Genomic DNA, 18,066 nt, shown 5'->3' with positions numbered 1-18,066 from the left:
AAAATAATGAGAGGTATAGATAGAGTTAATGGTAGTTGTCTTTTCCCTAAGGTGGGGAAGACTAGGAGGCACATTTTTAAGGTGAGATGAGAGAGATTTTAAAAAGATATAAGAGGCAAATCTTTTACACAGAGGGTGATTCAAGTGTGAAATGAATTTCCTAAGGAAGTGGTGGATGCAGGTGCAATTGCAACATTTAAAAGGCATTTGGATGGATACTTGAATAAGAAAGGTTTGGAGGGATATGGGCCATGTGCAGGCAGGTGGGACTAGTTTAGTTTGGGATTATGTTCAGCATGATTGGTTGAAGGGAAGAGTCTGTTTCCGTGCTCTATGACTCTATCTCAGCTCCAAGACATCTCTGCAGGAGTAGTGTCACAGGCTTAATGATCAATTCATCAATGAGCTTCCTGTAGTGATTGTAATGAGGTCAGCAGCTGGACCTCATACAACATCAGTCTCCTAATTGCATTAGATTAACAGCTGACATGTAAAAAGGGCAAGTGTTAGACATCTTGGTGCCTGATTCAGCACAAAGTGGTACTATAGTCAAGGACTATTCATATATAAATAACAGAGTGGTGATGAGATACTGGTCTCTGTATGATTATTTCACTTCCCTTTGTCATAAGGTCAGAGGTTGACATGTTCACTGATGATTGCACATGTTGCACTTCTCAGACACTGAACATAGAACTGTACAGAGTGTAGATTAGAGTGGTGCTGGAAAAGCACAGCAGGTCAGGTAGCATCCGAGGAGCAAGAAAATCGACGTTTTGGGCAAAAGGCCTTTATCAGGAATGAGGCCTCATTCCTGATGAAGGAGTTTTGCCCGAAACGTCAATTTTCCTGCAACTCAGATGCTGCCTGACCTGCTGTGCTTTTCCAGCCCCACTCGAATCTAGACTCTGATCTTCAGCATCTGCAGTTCTCACCTTCGACATAGAACTGTACAGCACAGGAATGCACCCTTTGGCACATGATGCTGTGCCGAACATGATGCCAAATTAAACTAATCCCTTCTGCCTGCCCTTGGTCCATCTCCCTCCATTCCTTGCATATTCATGTGCATATCTAAAAGTCCCTTAAATGCCCCTATCAAAAACTGCCTCCACCACCACCACTGGCAGCACACTCCAGACTCCTACCACTCTGTGTAAAATATTTACTCCTCATGTCTCCTTTCAACGTTCACCCTCTCAAATTTAAAAGCAGTCCATGTCTAGTTGCATGTATGGAATCTTGGGCTGATGGCTGGCAAGTAATATTTGCACCACAAAACTGCCAGGCAATGATCATCTCCAAGAAGAGATAATCCAACCATTGACCCTTAACATCTAATGGTGTTACCATTGTTGAACCCACCCGCTATTAACATCCTGGAAGTTAACATTGATCAGGAACTCAACTTCACTAGCTTTATAAATACAGTGGTGACAATGGCAAGTCAGAGGCCAGAGAGCCTGCAGTGATAACTTACTTTCTGACCAGTGCACTCTCTAAATTGTGTGGCCCTGCACTGAAGTTCTTCCAAGATTCTGCACATGCCAACATTGACTTTTGGATTTGGAAGACCCTGCCATGCAAAGACCTACAGATTGGTCAGTCTCCTAATTAAACTCACCTCTCTGTTAAAGATATTGCTTCTGTCGTGTATGAGAATCCAGCCCATTCGCCAGCCAGGTACAAGCCACCGTTTGGCCAGACCACCACAGGACAGGATTGGGACATTGCTGTTCAGTGAGCTAAGGGCAATGAACTTGCACTCAGGAAAGACCTAGAGAATACAAAAATCACAGGTTAGAGACACAGGTTAGATGATGAGGAAGGCAGAGAGGAGACAGGTACAAGAGACCGCGGGGGAAGTACCTGTCAGGAACAAGTTGAATCTTTTGGAAACAGTAGAGACAGATGACACTGCCAGTCCACGAGGCGGTCAAGTCTGTCAATCAAAAGTTTGTGTGGAGGCAGAGCCGAGGAGTCAGACATCACACAGAGCCGTGGTGATAGGGGACTCCATAATGAGAGGGACTGAAAGGGGTTTCTGTGGCAACAGGGGGGATTTGAGGATGATGTGTTGCCTTCCTGGTGTCAGGATTAAGGACATCGCAGACAGAGTACAGGAAATCCTCAACGGCGAAGGTGAAGAGCCAGAGGTGGTGATGCATGTCAGCACAAATTATGTCGGGAAGAAGAGAAGGGACATTCTACAGCGGGACTTCGGAGAACTCGGAAGAAGGCTGAAAAGCAGGACATCCAGGGTGGTTATCTCCAGTTTGTTTCCAGTTCCTCGGGCTGGAGAGGACAGGAACAGGGAGATAATGGACTTGAATGTGTGGCTGGGAAACTAGTGCAGGAAGCAAGGATTTAAATTCTTGGATCACTGGGGTATGTTTTGTGGTAAGCATAAATTATACAAAAGAGACAGTTTGCACCTTAATAGGTTGGGGACCAACATTCTGCAGGTAGGTTTGCTACTGCAACACAGCTGCATTTAAACTAAATAGTGGGGGGGAGGGGACAAACTGGAAGTTTAAGAAGGAAATTGAAAGGAAAGTTAGAACAAGAGAAGTCAAGAAAGACAACGGTATCAATGAAGCAGAAAACTCAAAAAAGGATCATGCCGTAAGGTTGAGTGAAATAGGAGTTGATAGGAAGGGTGAGGGCAGTAACAAATTAAAAATACTATACACGAATGCACAAAGCATTAGAAATAAGGTGGATGAGCTTGAGGCTCTTTTGGAAATTGGCAGATACGATATTGTGGGGATAACTGAGACGTGGCTTCAAGTGGACAGGGCCTGGGAAAAGAATATTCAAGGCTACAAGTGCTATCGTAAGGACAGACTGATGGGCAGAGGGGGTGGGGTGGCCATGTTGGTAAGGGATGATATTCAGTCCCTTGCGCAGGGGGACCTAGAGTCAGGGGATGTAGAGTCAGTGTGGATAGAGCTGAGAAATTCTAAGGGTAGAAAGACCCTCTTGGGAGTTATCTACAGGCCCCCAAACAGTAGATTAGATTACATTACATTACATTACAGTGTGGAAACAGGCCCTTCGGCCCAACAAGTCCACACCGCCGAAGCGCAACCCACCCATACAGTTACCCCTTACCTAACACTACGGGCAATTTAGCATGGCCAATTCACCTAACCTGCACATCTTTGGACTGTGGGAGGAAACCGGAGCACCCAGAGGAAACCCACGCAGACACGGGGAGAACGTGCAAACTCCACAGTCAGTCGCCTGAGGCGGGAATTGAACCCGGGTCTCTGGCGCTGTGAGGCAGCAGTGCTAACCACAGTGCCACCGTGCCGCCCACAGTAGTATGGATGTAGGGTGTAAGTTGAATAAGGAACTGAAATTGGCCTGTCGCAAAGATGTTACTACAGTTGTTATGGGGGATTTCAACATGCAAGTAGATTGGGAGAATCAGGATGGTATTGGACCTCAAGAAAGAGACTTTGTGGAGTGCCTCAGAGATGGATTCTTAGAACAGCTGGCGCTGGAGCCTACCAGGGAGAAGGCAATTCTGGATCTGGTATTGTGCAATGAACCAGAATTGATCAGGGACCTTGAAGTGAAGGAGCCAATAGGAGGTAGTGACCATAATACAATAAGCTTCAATCTACAATTTGAAAGGGAGAGGGTACAATCGGAAGTGACAATATTTCAGTTGAATAAAAGGAACTATGGAGCTATGAGGGAGGAGCTGGCCAAAGTTCAATGGTGCAATACCTTAGCAGGGATGACCGTGGAGGAACAATGGCATATATTTCTGGGTATAATGCAGAAGATGCAGGATCAGTTCATTCCAAAAAGGAAGAAAGATCCTAGGAGGAGCCAGGGGTGGCCATGGCTGACGAGGGAAGTTAAGAAACATATAAAGTCAAAAGAGAAAAAATATAACATAGCAAAGATGAGTGGGAAAAAGGAGGACTGGGAAGCTTTTAAAGAACAACAGAGGATTACTAAGAAGGAAATTCGCAGAGAAAAAATGAGGTACGAAGGTAAACTGGCCAAAAATATAAAGGAGGAGAGTAAAAGCTTTTTTAGGTATGTGAAAGGCAAAAAAATGGTTAAGACTAAAATTGGGCCCTTGAAGACAGAAATAGGGGAATATATTACCGGGAACAAAGAAATGGCAGAAGAGTTGAATTGGTACTTCAGATCTGTGTTCACTGGGGAAGACACAAGCAATCTCCCTGAGGTAACAGTGGCTGAAGGACCTGAACTTAAGGGAATTTATATTTGCCAGGAATTGGTGTTGGAGAGACTGTTAGGTCTGAAGGTTGATAAGTCTCCGGGGCCTGATGATCTACATCCCAGGGTACTGAAGGAGATGGCTCGAGAAATCGTGGATGCATTGGTGATTATTTTCCAGAGTTCGATAGATTCAGGATCAGTTCCTACGGATTGGAGAGTCGCTAATGTTGTACCACTTTTTAAGAAAGGAGCGAGAGAGAAAGCAGGAAATTATAGACCAGTTAGTCTGAGCTCAGTGGTGGGAAAGATGCTGGAGTCAATTATAAAGGATGGAATTACGACACATCTGGATAGCAGTAACAGGATAGGTCAGAGTCAGCATGGATTTATGAAGGAGAAATCATGCTTGACTAATCTTCTGGAATTTTTTGTGGATGTAACTCTGAAGATGGAAAAGGGAGATCCAGTGGATGTAGTGTACCTGGACTTTCAGAAAGCCTTTGATAAAGTCCCACATAGGAGGTTAGTGAGCAAAATTAGAGCGCAAGGTATTGGGGGCAAAGTACTGACTTGGATTGAAAATTGGTTGGCTGACAGGAAACAAAGAGTGGTGATAAATGGCTCCCTTTTGGAATGGCAGGCAGTGACCAGTGGGGTACTGCAGGGATCAGTGCTGGGACCGCAGCTTTTTACAATATATATTAATGATATAGAAGATGGTATTAATAGTAACATTAGCAAATTTGCCGATGATACAAAGCTGGGTGGCAGGGTGAAATGTGAGGAGGATGTTAGGAGATTACAGGGTGACCTGGACTGGTTAGGTGAGTGGACAGATGCATGGCAGATGCAGTTTAATGTGGATAAATGTATGGTTATCCACTTTGGTGGCAAGAACAGGAAGGCAGATTACTACCTAAATGGAGTCAAGTTAGATAAAGGGGCAGTACAAAGAGATCCGGGTGTTCTTGTACACCAGTCAATGAAGGCAAGCATGCAGGTACAGCAGGTAGTGAAGAAGGCTAATAGCATGCTGGCCTTCATAACAAGAGGGATTGAGTATAGAAGCAAAGAGGTTCTTCTGCAGCTATACAGGGCCCTGGTGAGACCGCACCTGGAATATTGTGTAGAGTTCTGGTCTCCAAATTTGAGGAAAGACATTCTGGCTATTGAGGGAGTGCAGCGTAGGTTCACGAGGTTAATTTCTGGAATGGCGGGACTATCTTATGTTGAAAGATTGGAGCGACTGGGCTTGTATACCCTTGAGTTTAGAAGACTGAGAGGGGATCTGACTGAGATGTGTAAGATTATTAAAGGATTGGACACTCTGGAGGCAGGAAACATGTTTCCGCTGATGGGTGAATCCCGAACCAGAGGACACAGCTTAAAAATAAGGGGTAGGCCATTTAGGACAGAGATGAGGAGAAACTTCTTCACCCAGAGAGTGGTGGGTGTGTGGAATGCTCTGCCCCAGAGGGCAGTGGAGGCCCAGTCTCTGGATTCATTTAAGAAAGAATTGGATAGAGCTCTCAAGGATAGTGGAGTCAAGGGTTATGGAGATAAGGCAGGAACAGGATACTGTTTGAGGATGATCAGCCATGATCATAATGAATGGTGGTGCAGGCTCGAAGGGCAGAATGGCCTACTCCTGCATCTATTGTCAAATAAATACTCAAATTCAGTTCATAAAGACTTTTGATTAAATGTGAATTAAGACTGTATCATGCTGGAACCTAGATTCGGATCTAGACCAACCTCAAAACTAGACTGCAAATAATTTGCTGGAAATATACAAGGGTGGACCATGAGGGAAGGGGAATAAAGAAACCATATTTTTAATTGTGTATATGCCAGGCCTATTGCCACATGTTGAACTCAAAAGGCCTATTACCACTCATAATGCTGTGTATTTAACAACGCAACTGAGTAAATCCAATTATCTGATGCATGTCATTGTGAACAACTCAAGGGGAGTGTTTCACTGTATCGATGACAGTGTATGGAAATTTGGATCTAATATGAGTTCATGACAACAGCAGTGCACACGGAATTTTAATAAGGGGATATGTACACAGTGCAATCTTTTCTCACCATATCTTCATAGATTTCATCAGCCAGGATTGGAAGGTAGTTCCTTGCTGCAACTGAAAAAGGAATAAACATGAGCGTCAAATGTTACAATTAATGGAGAAAATTTACACTTCAACAGTAAATGTTTTTTGAAGTGAATTATTTGTGAAATTTTTCATTACATAGAAACATGGAAAATAGGAACGCGAACCGGCCATTTGGCCCTCTGAGCCTGCTCCACCATTCAGTACCACCTTGGCGAATCAACCTACTGAGATCCCACTTTCTTTCCTTACCCTTTTATCTCTTCAGCTGTAAAAAATATATCCTTCTCTTTCTTGAAAACTTTCAATGTCTTAGCCTCAGCAGTTTTCTGTGGTACAGAATTGCACGGACTCCCCATTCTTTGGGTGATTAAATTTCTCATCATCTCAGTAGCCTATCCCCTAGCCTTACACTGTGACTCCTGATTCTGGACTCCCTGGTCATTAGAAACACCCTTCATGCATTTATCCTGTCTAGCCCTATTAGAATGTTGTAGATTTCCATGAGATACTTCCTCATTATTTTAAACTCCAATGAATTTAATCGTAAGCGATCCAGTCTCTCTTAATACACCAATCCTGCAAGCCCAGGAATCAGTCTGGTAAATCTTTCTTGCACTCCCTCTGTGGCCAGAACATCTTAATAATCTGTATTCCTGTTTTTGCTACCAAAGTGGTTAACCTTACATTTATCCATATTATACTGCATCTGCCATCTTACCCACTCACTCAACTTGTCCAGTTCAAACTGAAGTGTCTCTGCTTCCTCCTAACAGTTACCTTCCCACCAGCTTTGTGTCAACTGCAAAGTTTGAGATATTACATTTAGTTCCCTCATCTAAATTGTTAATATACCATTATAAATAGCTGGGTTCTAGGTATTGATCCCTGAGGTACCCCAATGGCTGCCACTTTGTTTCTCATCTGCCAGCCAGTCCTCCATCTATGTCAGTGCATTATCTCCAAACCAATGTCTCCTTAAAGATTTGTAGCTTGGGTGCCAATTGATTTGCAGACGTTTCTTCCCCAGTCTAGGTGACATCTTCAGTGCTTTGGAGCCTCCTGTGAAGTGCTGCTGTACAGCATCTTCTGGCATTTATTTGGTTCCATTCCTGCTCCTTCCAGTCGTTTGTTGTAATGGCCAATACATTGGGTCTAGTTTTGAGTGTTTCTTGATGGAGTCTGTGAATGAGTGCCATGCTTCTAGAAATTCTCTGGCTGTCCTCTGTTGAGCTTGTCCTATGATTGTTGTATTGTCCCAGTCAAAGTTGTAGTCCTTGTCATCTGTGTGTATGGCTACTAGGGACAGTTGGTCATAGCATTTAGTGGCTAGTTGATGTTCATGGATGCGGATTGCTAATTGTCTGCCTGTTTTACCTCTATAGTGTTTTGTGCAGTCTTTGCATTGAATCTTGTACATTACATTTGTCTTGCACATAATGGGTATAAGATCTTTTGTCCTGGTGAGTTGTCTGAGGGTGGCTGTCAGTTTATGGGCTGTCATGAATCCAAGTGGTAGGAGAAGTCTGGCGATCAATTCCAAGAGTTTTTCTTAATATAAGGTAGTGTGGCTAGTGAGTTAGGTTGTGGCATGTCCTTGTCGTGTTGTTTGTCTGTTAGGCATCTGTGGATGAAGTTGCGGGGATATTTGTTCTTGGTGAAGACTCTGTAGAGACATACTTCTCTTTGCAGGTAGGGAGTGCTGCAGTGTGTTGTAGCCCTTTTGAACAGGGTCCTAATCCAAATCAACTTCCCAGCTCAGCGAACATATCCACAACCACAATTACTTCTAATCCCAAGCACTTTAATTTTGCATGCTAATTTCTTATGTGGGTCCTTATCAAATGCCTTCTGCAAGTGCAAGCAAACCACACTCCTCATTTTCAATTCTACTCATAACATCTGCAAAAAATCCCAATAGATTTGTTAAGTAAAATTTCTTTTTCACAAATCCACTCTGTTGCTGTAGTCTTGGTTATCTGCTATTAAATCTTTTATAATGGACTCTAGCATTTTCCCTACTATCAATGTCAGACAGACTGGTCTATTATTTCCTGTTTTCTCTCACCCTCCTTTTTTAATTGATGGGTTAGATTAGCTATCCTCCAAATCATAGGAAGTGTTTCAGATTCTAAAGAATCTTGGAAGATGACCATCAATGCATCCATTATTTCTAGGGCCACGTCCTTAAGTACTCTGGGATGCAGATTATTGGACCTTGCTGGTCTACACCAATTGGACCTACACCAATCTTGTGGATTTTAAATTCCCCTCTAGGCAATCAGGAATGGGCAATAAATGCTGGCCTAGCCAGTGATACCCTCATCTGATGAATGAATATAAATAAGTTGACCAAAAACTGGTTTGCATTGTCCAAAGGCTACTTTAGGATAACCTTGAGATTACTGTAATATGCAAATTTGTCATTGTGCACCTTGTGCCATTCGGCAACTTGTGGGATGAAAAAATTGAAACCTTGTCTGTACTCAGAGTCATAAAGATGTACAGCATGGAAACAGACCCTTCTGTCCAACTCGTCCATGCCGACCAGATATCCCAACCCAATCTAGTCCCACCTGCCAGCACCTGGCCCATATCCCTCCAAACCCTTCCTATTCATATACCCATCCAGATGCCTCTTAAATGTTGCAATTGTACCAGCCTCCACCACATCCTCTGACAGCTCATTCCATACACTACCACCCTCTGCGTGAAAAAGTTGCCCCTTAAGATCTCTTTTATATCTTTCCCCTCTCACCCTAAACCTATGCCCTCTAGTTCTGGACTCCCCGACCCCAGGGAAAAGGTTTTGTCTATTTATCCTATCCATGCCCATCATAATTTTGTAAACCTCTATAAGGTCACCCCTTAGCCTCTGACGCTCCAGGGAAAACAGCCCCAGCCTGTTCAGCCTCTCCCTGTAGCTCAGACCCTCCAACCTTGGCAACATCCTTGTAAATCTTTTCTGAACCCTTTTAACTTTCACAACATCTTTCTGATAGGAAGGAGACCAGAATTGTGCACAATATTCCAACAGTGGCCTAACCAATGTCCTGTACAGCCGCAACATGACCTCCCAAATCCTGTACTCAATACTCTGACCAATAAAGGAAAGCATACTAAACACCTTGTTCACTATCCTATCTACCTGTGACTCGACTTTCAAGGAGCTATGAACCTGCACTCCAAGGTCTCTTTGTTCAGCAACACTCCCTAGGACCTTACCATTAAGTGTATAAGTCCTGCTAAGATTTGCTTTCCCAAAATGCAGCACCGCGCATTTATCTGAATTAAACTCCATCTGCCACTTCTCAGCCCATTGGCCCATCTGGTCCAGATCCTGTTGTCAACGGAGGTAACCCTCTTCGCTGTCCACTATACCTCCAATTTTGGTGTTATCTGCAAACTTACGAACTGTACCTCTTATGCTCGCATCCAAATTATTTATGTAAATGACAAAAGGTAGAGGGCCCAGCACCAATCCTTGTGGCACTCCACTGGTCACAGGCCTCCAGTCTGAAAAACAACCCTCCACCACCACCATCTACCGCTCTGCCCTCATCAATCTTCTTTGTTACTTCTTCAAAAAACTCAATCAAGTTTGTGAGACATGATTTCCCACGCACAAAGCCATGTTGACTATCCTGAATCAGTCCTTGCCTTTCCAAATACATGTACATCCTGTCCATCAGGATTCCCTCCAACAACTTGCCCACCACCGAGGTCAGGCTCACTGGTCCATAGCTCCCTGGCTTGTCTTTACCGCCCTTCTTAAACAGGAGCACCACGTTTGCCAACCTCCAGTCTTCCGGTAACTCACCTGTGACTATCGATGATACAAATATCTCAGCAAGAGACCCAGCAATCACTTCTGTAGCTTCCCACAGAGTTCTCAGGTACACCTGATCAGGTCCTGGGGATTTATCCACCTTTAACCATTTCAAGACATCCAGCACTTCCTCCTCTGTAATCTGGACATTTTGCAAGATGTCACCATCTATTTCCCTACAGTCTATATCTTCCATATCCTTTTCCACAGTAAATACTAATGCAAAATATTCATTTAGTATCTCTCCCATTTTTTGTGGCTCCACACAAAGATCGCCTTACTGATCTTTGAGGGGCCTTATTCTCTCCCTCGTTCCTGTTTCGTCCTTAATATATTTGAATTCTCCTTAATTCTATTTGTCAAAGCTATCTCGTGTCCCCGTTTTGCCCTCCTGATTTCCCTCCTAAGTATATTCCTACTTCCTTTATACTCTAAGGATTCACTCGATCTATCCTGTCTATATCTGACATATGCTTCCTTTTTCTTAACCAAACCCTCAATTTCTTTAGTCATCCAGCATTCCCTACACCTACCAGTCTTCCCTTTCACCCTGACAGGAATATACTTTCTCTGGATTCTCATTATCTCATTTCTGAAGGCTTCCCATTTTCCAGCCGTCCCTTTACCTGCGAACATCTGCCTCCAATCAGCTTTCGAAAGTTCTTGCCTAATACCGTCAAAATTGACCTTTCACCAATTTAGAACTTCAACTTTTAGATCTGGTCTATCCTTTTCCATCACTATTTTAAAACAAATAGAATTATTGTCGCTGGCCCCTAAGTGCTTCCCCACTGACACCTCAGTCACCTGCCCTGCCTTATTTCCCAAGAGTAGGTCAGGTTTTGCACCTTCTCTAGTAGGTACATCCACATACTGAATCAGAAAATTGTCTTTTACACACTTAAGAAATTCCTCTCCATCTAAACCTTTAACACTATGGCAGTCCCAGTCAATGTTTGGAAAGTTAAAATCCCCTACCATAACCACCCTATTATTCTTACAGATAGCTGACATCTCCCTACAAGTTTGTTTCTCAATTTCCCTCTGACTATTGGGGGGTCTATAATACAATCCCAATAATGTGATCATCCCTTTCTTATTTCTCAGTTCCACCCAAATAACTTCCCTGGATGTATTTCCAGGAATATCCTCCCTCAGCACAGCTGTAATGCTATCCCTCATCAAAAATGCCACTCTCCTCTATTGCCTCTCTTTCTACCCTTCCTGTAGCATTTGTATCCTGGAACATTAAGCTGCCAGTCATGCCCATCCCTGAGCCATGTTTCTGTAATTGCTATGATATCCCAGTCCCATGTTCCTAACCATGCCCTGAGTTCATCTGCTTTCTCTGTTAGGCCCCTTGCATTGAAATAAATGCAGTTTAATTTATTAGTCCTACCTTGTCCCTGCCTGCCCTGACTGTTTGACTCACTTCTGTTCTCAGTTGTACCCGTCTCAGACCGATCTCTTTCCTCACTATCTCCCTGGGCCTCACCCCCCCCCCCCACCTTACTAGTTTAAATCCTCCCAAGCAGTTCTAGCAAATTTCCCTGCCAGTCCCCTTCCAATTTAGGTGCAATCCATCCTTCTTGTACAGGTCACTTCTACCCCAAAAGAGATTCCAATAATCCAAAAATGTGAATCCTTCTCCCATACACCAGCTCTTCAGCCATGCATTCATCTGCTCTATCCTCCTATTCCTGCCCTCACTCACTCGTAGCACTCGGAGTAATCCAGATATTACTACTCTCGAGGACCTCCTTTTTAAATTTCTGTCTAACTCTCTGTAATCTCCCTTCAGAATCTCAACCTTTCCCCTTCCTATATCGTTGGTTCTCATATGGACAATGACCTCCTGCTAGCCCCTCCCCCTCGTGAGAACATTCTGCACCCTCTCTGAGACATCCTTGATCCTGGCACCAGGGAAACAACACACCATTCTGCTGGCCACAGAAATGTCTGTCTGTACCTTGGACTACATAATCCCCTAACACAACTGATCTCTTGGAAGCCGATGTACCCCTCGTTGCATTAGAGCCAGTCTCAATACCAGAAACTTGGCTATTCGTGCTACGTTCCCACTACTTTTTCCAAAACAGCATACTTGTTTGAAATGAGTATATCCACAAAAGACTCCTGCACTAGCTGCCTACCTCTCTTCCCCTTCCTAGAGTTAACCCATATATAGGACTGTATCTGAGACTTTCCCCCCTTCCTATAACTGCCATCCATCACATACTGTTGCAAATTCCTCATCGCTTCTATCTGTCTCTCCAAACGATCCACTCGATCTGATAAGATTCACATCCAACATCATTTATGGCAGATATAATCCACTGTAACCCTTAAACTCTTTTTAAACTCCCACATCTGACAAGAAGTACATATCACTGCAAAGGCCATTTTTGCTCCTTCACAATCTACAGACCCCGAAAATAACACCGATTTATTCCTCTACAAAACACTGCACCAAGTTAAATTAATAGCTATGGCTTATATTTTAAGTTTAATCAAGAGACTTATCTCCAAAAACATATAATTAAGAAAGAATCCACTATACTCACTACTGCAGCCTTTCTCTTAGACAGACTTAAAATAACAATTAACTTCTTTGATTCTGTGCTGTGAATTTCGCCCAACAGTTCCTCCAAGATTAGTTGTGATAGATAGATACTGCCCATCATTCAGATTGGATTTCCATCAATCAGATTCCCTTGACCATCAGCTCTCTAAAGTTACATATTCTAATACTCTAGTTACATATTCAAATTTTATACATAATCATTGGTCCTTTAGTAAATTGATGTCATTGGAGTAACACTAACCAGCGAGAATCTTTTGGAGATGGGATTTACTGAACACAGAGCCACATGGATTGGAAGGATTATTCACAATGATGCAGGCAGTTTTATCGTCAATCAATGCTTCCATTTGTTTCAGATCAATTTCCCATGATCTCTCTGGCTGAAATAGTCAAAAGAAAATTACAGTCAGTTTCTCGTAATATAATATGAATATGCAGAATATAGGAAATACCAGAACTGAACACGCATAACTCACAGATAAGCAAGCACCTTTTTAGGAAATATGGACATCACTGGTGAAGAACATAAGATTTAGGAATAGGAACAGGCCATTCAGCTCTTTGTGCCCGCTCCATAATTCAATAAGACCATAACAGATCTAGTTGTCATCTCAACTCCACAATCCTGTCTGCACCTCATTGCCCTTTCAAATTCTCATCTATCAAGATCTATCTAACTTGATCTTAAGTAAATTCAATGACTTCGCCTCCACTTTTTTCAAGGGAAGGAAATTCCACAGACTAAGATCCCTTTGACAAATTGCTACAAATTCTGTGTCTTAAAATTGTGCACTCCACAACCACCTGATGAAGGAGCAGCACTCCGAAAGTTAATGCTTCCAATTAAACCTACTGGAGTATAACCTGGTGTTGTGTGATTTGTAACTTTGTACACCCCAGTCCAACACTAGCATCTCCAAATCAAATCTTCTCAGGATCATATATGTAACACCTCTGATTCTTCTTACCTCAACCTATGAATCTTTCTTCAAAATGTATGCCTTTCATCCTAAGAATGAGTTAAATAGTTAATCTCTGAACATTTAACACAGTTATATCCTTTGCCAAGTAAAGAGATCAAAATAGTGCACAGTACTCCAGATGTGGTCTAACCAAGGCATTGTATAACTACAGTAAAGTTTCTCTGCTTTTATGTTCCATTCCCTTTGCAATATTCTATTTGGCTTCCTCAACAATTACTGTTGTGCACTAATTTTTTGTGGTTCATGTACAAAAACTTGCAGATTCCTCTGTACTTCAATTTTCTGCAATCTTCATTCATTTAAATACTAAACTGCTTTTCTATTCTTCCTGCCAAAGTTAACAAGGTCACATTTTCCCCAATTATACTCCATTTGACAAACTCACTCAATCTATCTATATCCGTTTGCCTCTTCCTAACTATTATTTTCTCACTTGTCTTGATGTCATCAGCAAATGTAGCTATGATACTTTAAATCGGAATATCCAAATTGTTGATATAATTTAGAAACAGTTGAGGGCATGGCACTGATTTGAGGTATTCCACTAATTATAGAAGTTTGTCAACTCAAAATAGACCCATTTATCATTACCCTTTGCTTTCTGTTATCTAATCAATCCTTTTTCTATGCTAAAATGTTATCCAATGAACTCTTATTTTGTGTAGTAACCCTTGATATGCCACCTTGATTTATTGTTTCTTCAAAAACCTCTAATAGATTAGTTGAACATGATTTTCCTTTCACAAAACCATGTTGACTCTGCCAGATTTTCTAAGTGTTCTGTTATAACCGCCACAATAATAAAATCTAGTAATTTTCCTTTGACAGATGTTAGGTTAACTGTTGTATAGTTTCCTGCTTTGTCTCTCACTGAGACCTCCAGAATCTAAGAAATTTTGGAAGCTTATAACTAATGCCTCTGCTACATCTGCAATCTTTTCCCATAGGAAACATACAAATAGGTCCAGTGATTTGTCAGGCTTTAGTTCCAATAATGTTTGCAGCACTTTTCCCTGGTGAATGATTGTTTTAAGTTCCTCCCTCCCATTCGCCTCTTGATTTTCAAGTGTCATAGAACATAGAACATAGAACATAGAAGAATACAGCGCAGTACAGGCCCTTTGGCCCTCGATGTTGCGCCGATCCAAGCCCACCTAACCTACATTAGCCCACTATCCTCCATATGCCTATCCAATGCCCGCTTAAATGCCCATAATGAGGGAGAGTCCACCACTGCTACTGGCAGGGCATTCCATGAACTCACGACTCGCTGAGTAAAGAACCTACCCCTAACATCTGTCCTATACCTACCCCCCCTTAATTTAAAGCTATGCCCCCTTGTAATAGCTGACGCCATACGTGGAAAAAGATTCTCACTGTCGACCCTATCTAAACCCCTAATCATCTTGTATACCTCTATCAAGTCACCCCTAAACCTTCTTTTCTCCAATGAAAACAACCCCAAGTGCCTCAGCCTTTCCTCATACGATCTTTCTACCATACCAGGCAACATCCTGGTAAACCTCCTCTGCACCCGTTCCAGTGCCTCCACATCCTTCCTATAGTATGGCGACCAAAACTGCACACAATACTCCAGATGCGGCCGCACCAGAGTCTTATAAACCTACAACGTGACATCCCTACTCTTGTATTCAATTCCCCAAACAACAAAGGCAAGCATGCCATATGTCTTCTTTACCACCCTATCGACTTGAGCGACAACTTTCAAGGAGCTATGGACTTGAGCCCCAAGATCCTTCTGTACATCAGTGCTGTTTAGGATCCTGCCATTAACCATATGCTTTTCCTTAACATTTGACCTCCCAAAGTGCAGTACCTCACACTTACCTGGATTAAACTACAACTGCCATCTCTCCATGCATATATGTAACTGATCCATAACTCGCTGTATCCTTTGACAACCTTCTACACAATCCTTACTAACCCATCCATCTACATTTTCATCCAACTCATTTATATGTATCACAAACAGCAGAGGTCCCAGCATGGATCCCAGCAGAACACCACTAGTCATGGACCTTAGGCCAGAAAAAATACCTTTCAATCACTAGCATCTGCCTACTTTGGGCAAGCCAATTCTGATTCCATGCAGCCAAATCACCATGGATCTCATGCATGTTAATCTTCTGGATGCTCAACCTTCATCGATCACGTTAGCTACCTTCTCAAAAAATTCAATTAAGTTCGTAAAACATGATCTGCTCCTCACAAAGCCATGCTGACTCTCCCTAATTAGGCCATGCTTTTTCTAAATGCACATAAATATGGGGAGATGATGGCCTACTGGTATTATTGCTGGACTGTTAATCCCAGATAATGTTCTGAGGACCTGAGTTTGAATCCTGCCATGGCAGATGGTAGAGTTTGAATTCAATAAAAGTCTGAAATTAAAAGTCTGATGATGTCCATGAAACCATTGCCAATTGTCAGAAAACCCATCTGGTTCACGAATGTCCTTTAGGGAAGGAATGTCATGGTTATACTAAAAGAGGACATCTTGGAGAATTCATCCAATGAAGCCATATGAATAAAACTTAGGTACAGAAAAAGGAGCAATCACTATAATGGGGTTGTACTCAGGCCTCCTAATAGTTAACAGGTGATAGAAGAACAGATATGTCCTGGATGATTTTAACTTCCCCAATATCCACTGGGACTCCCTTAATGCTAGAGACTTCAATGGGGCAGAATTTGTGAAGTGTATCCCAAGAAAGCTTCTTGAATTAATATGTAGACAGTCCAACTAGGGAAGGGGTCACTAAACTTTGTATTTGGGAACAAACCTGGCCAGGTGATCAAAGTTTCAGTGGGGGAGCATTTACGAACAGTGATCATAATCACTAAGATAGTTGTGAATAAGGATAAGGATTAGACTGGTCCTTGGGTGTAAGTGCTAAATTGTGAGAAGGCTAATTACAACAGTATTAGGCAGAAACTGGAGAAATTAGATGGGGTGATTGTGTGTGTGTTGGGGGGAGGGGGTGGAGGAGGAATGAATGCTGTTTGAGGGTGCATCCATATTTGACATATAGGAGACTTTTAAAGATTTCAAGAAGTTTCTGCGAGGATGAAAGATAAGGATTGCAAAATTTAGGAGTCCCAAGTTTAGTCAAAAACAAAAAGTGAGAATATGTAAGGTTTGGGAAACTGAAACCAGACAAGGCCCTTGAGAAAATGTAGAGAAAGCAGTATATTGAGCAACATGGAATTAGGATGTCTAAAAGAGGCCATGCAAAGTCCTTGGCAAGTAGGATTAAAAAGAATCCTGAAACATTTTATACATATATTTATAATACGAGGGTATCTCTTTTATTATTCATTCACATGATGGGGTGTCACTGGCTGGGTCAATATTTTTTGCACATGCCTAATTTCCCAGAGAACAGTTAAGACTCAACCATATTACTCTTCTGTAAAAACATATAGGCCAGATTGAGTCAGGATGGAGATTTCCTTCATGGAGTCATAGAGATGTACAGCACGTAAACAGACCCTTTGGTCCAACTTGTCCATGCCGACCAGATATCCCACACAATCTAGTGCCACCTGCCAGCAGCCAACCCATATCCCTCCAAACCCTTCCTATTCATATACCCATCCAGATGCCTTTAAAATGTTGCAATTGTACTAGCCTCCACCACTTCCTCTGGCAGCTCATTCCATACACGTCCTATAAGATCATTACTGAACCAGATGGGTTTTCCTGACAATATACAATGATGTCATGGTCATCATTAAACTCATTTCTAGATTTTATTGAATTCAAACTCAACCATCTGCTATGATGGGATTCAAATCCAGGTCCCCAGAACATTACTGAGTCTCTGGACTAATATTCTAGTGATAATACCACAATGCCATTCCACTGGCTAGGGAAAGGATAGGTCCAAAGGATCAGGCAAAGAAGTGGCAGTTGAAATAGAACATGGGAAAATGTGAGGTCATGCACTTTGGTAGGAAGAATAGATGCATCGACTATTTTCTAAATGGGAAGAAAATTCATAAATATGAAGTGTAGGTTTCTCTTAAGGTAAACTTGCAGGTTGAGTTGGTAGTTAGTTGAAACTTTATTGCTGGAACAGCACAGCAGGTCAGGCAGCATCCAGGGAACAGGAGATTCGACGTTTCGGGCACAGGCCCTTCTTCAGGCCATTCCTGAAGAAGGGCCTGTGCCCGAAACGTCGAATCTCCTGTTCCCTGGATGCTGCCTGACCTGCTGTGCTGTTCCAGCAATAAAGTTTCAACTTTGATCTCCAGCATCTGCAGACCTCACTTTCTCCTGAGTTGGTAGTTAGGAAGGCAGACACAATGTCGTCATTCGTCTTGATA

General features: G+C 42.5%; 1 protein-coding gene across 2 annotated transcripts in view; it reads right to left on the bottom strand.

The window, feature by feature from the left end:
• Positions 1–18,066, bottom strand: part of tat (tyrosine aminotransferase) — an 82,941-nt gene that overhangs the window by 44,766 nt on the left and 20,109 nt on the right. For both annotated transcript variants that reach the window (XM_087995639.1, XM_043706456.2), the window contains exons 6-8: positions 12,975–13,113; positions 6,298–6,350; positions 1,625–1,777 (exon numbers count right to left, since the gene is read on the bottom strand). In XM_087995639.1, coding sequence (XP_087851765.1) covers positions 1,625–1,777; positions 6,298–6,350; positions 12,975–13,113 — 345 coding nt within the window. The remainder of the gene's footprint in view (positions 1–1,624; positions 1,778–6,297; positions 6,351–12,974; positions 13,114–18,066) is intronic.

This window comes from Chiloscyllium plagiosum, unplaced genomic scaffold, assembly GCF_037043375.1.
Source record: "Chiloscyllium plagiosum isolate Xiang-an unplaced genomic scaffold, Cpla_swu_hap1 HiC_scaffold_17, whole genome shotgun sequence".
NCBI lineage: Eukaryota > Metazoa > Chordata > Chondrichthyes > Orectolobiformes > Hemiscylliidae > Chiloscyllium > Chiloscyllium plagiosum.
This window is presented reverse-complemented; position numbering and strand designations above follow the sequence as displayed.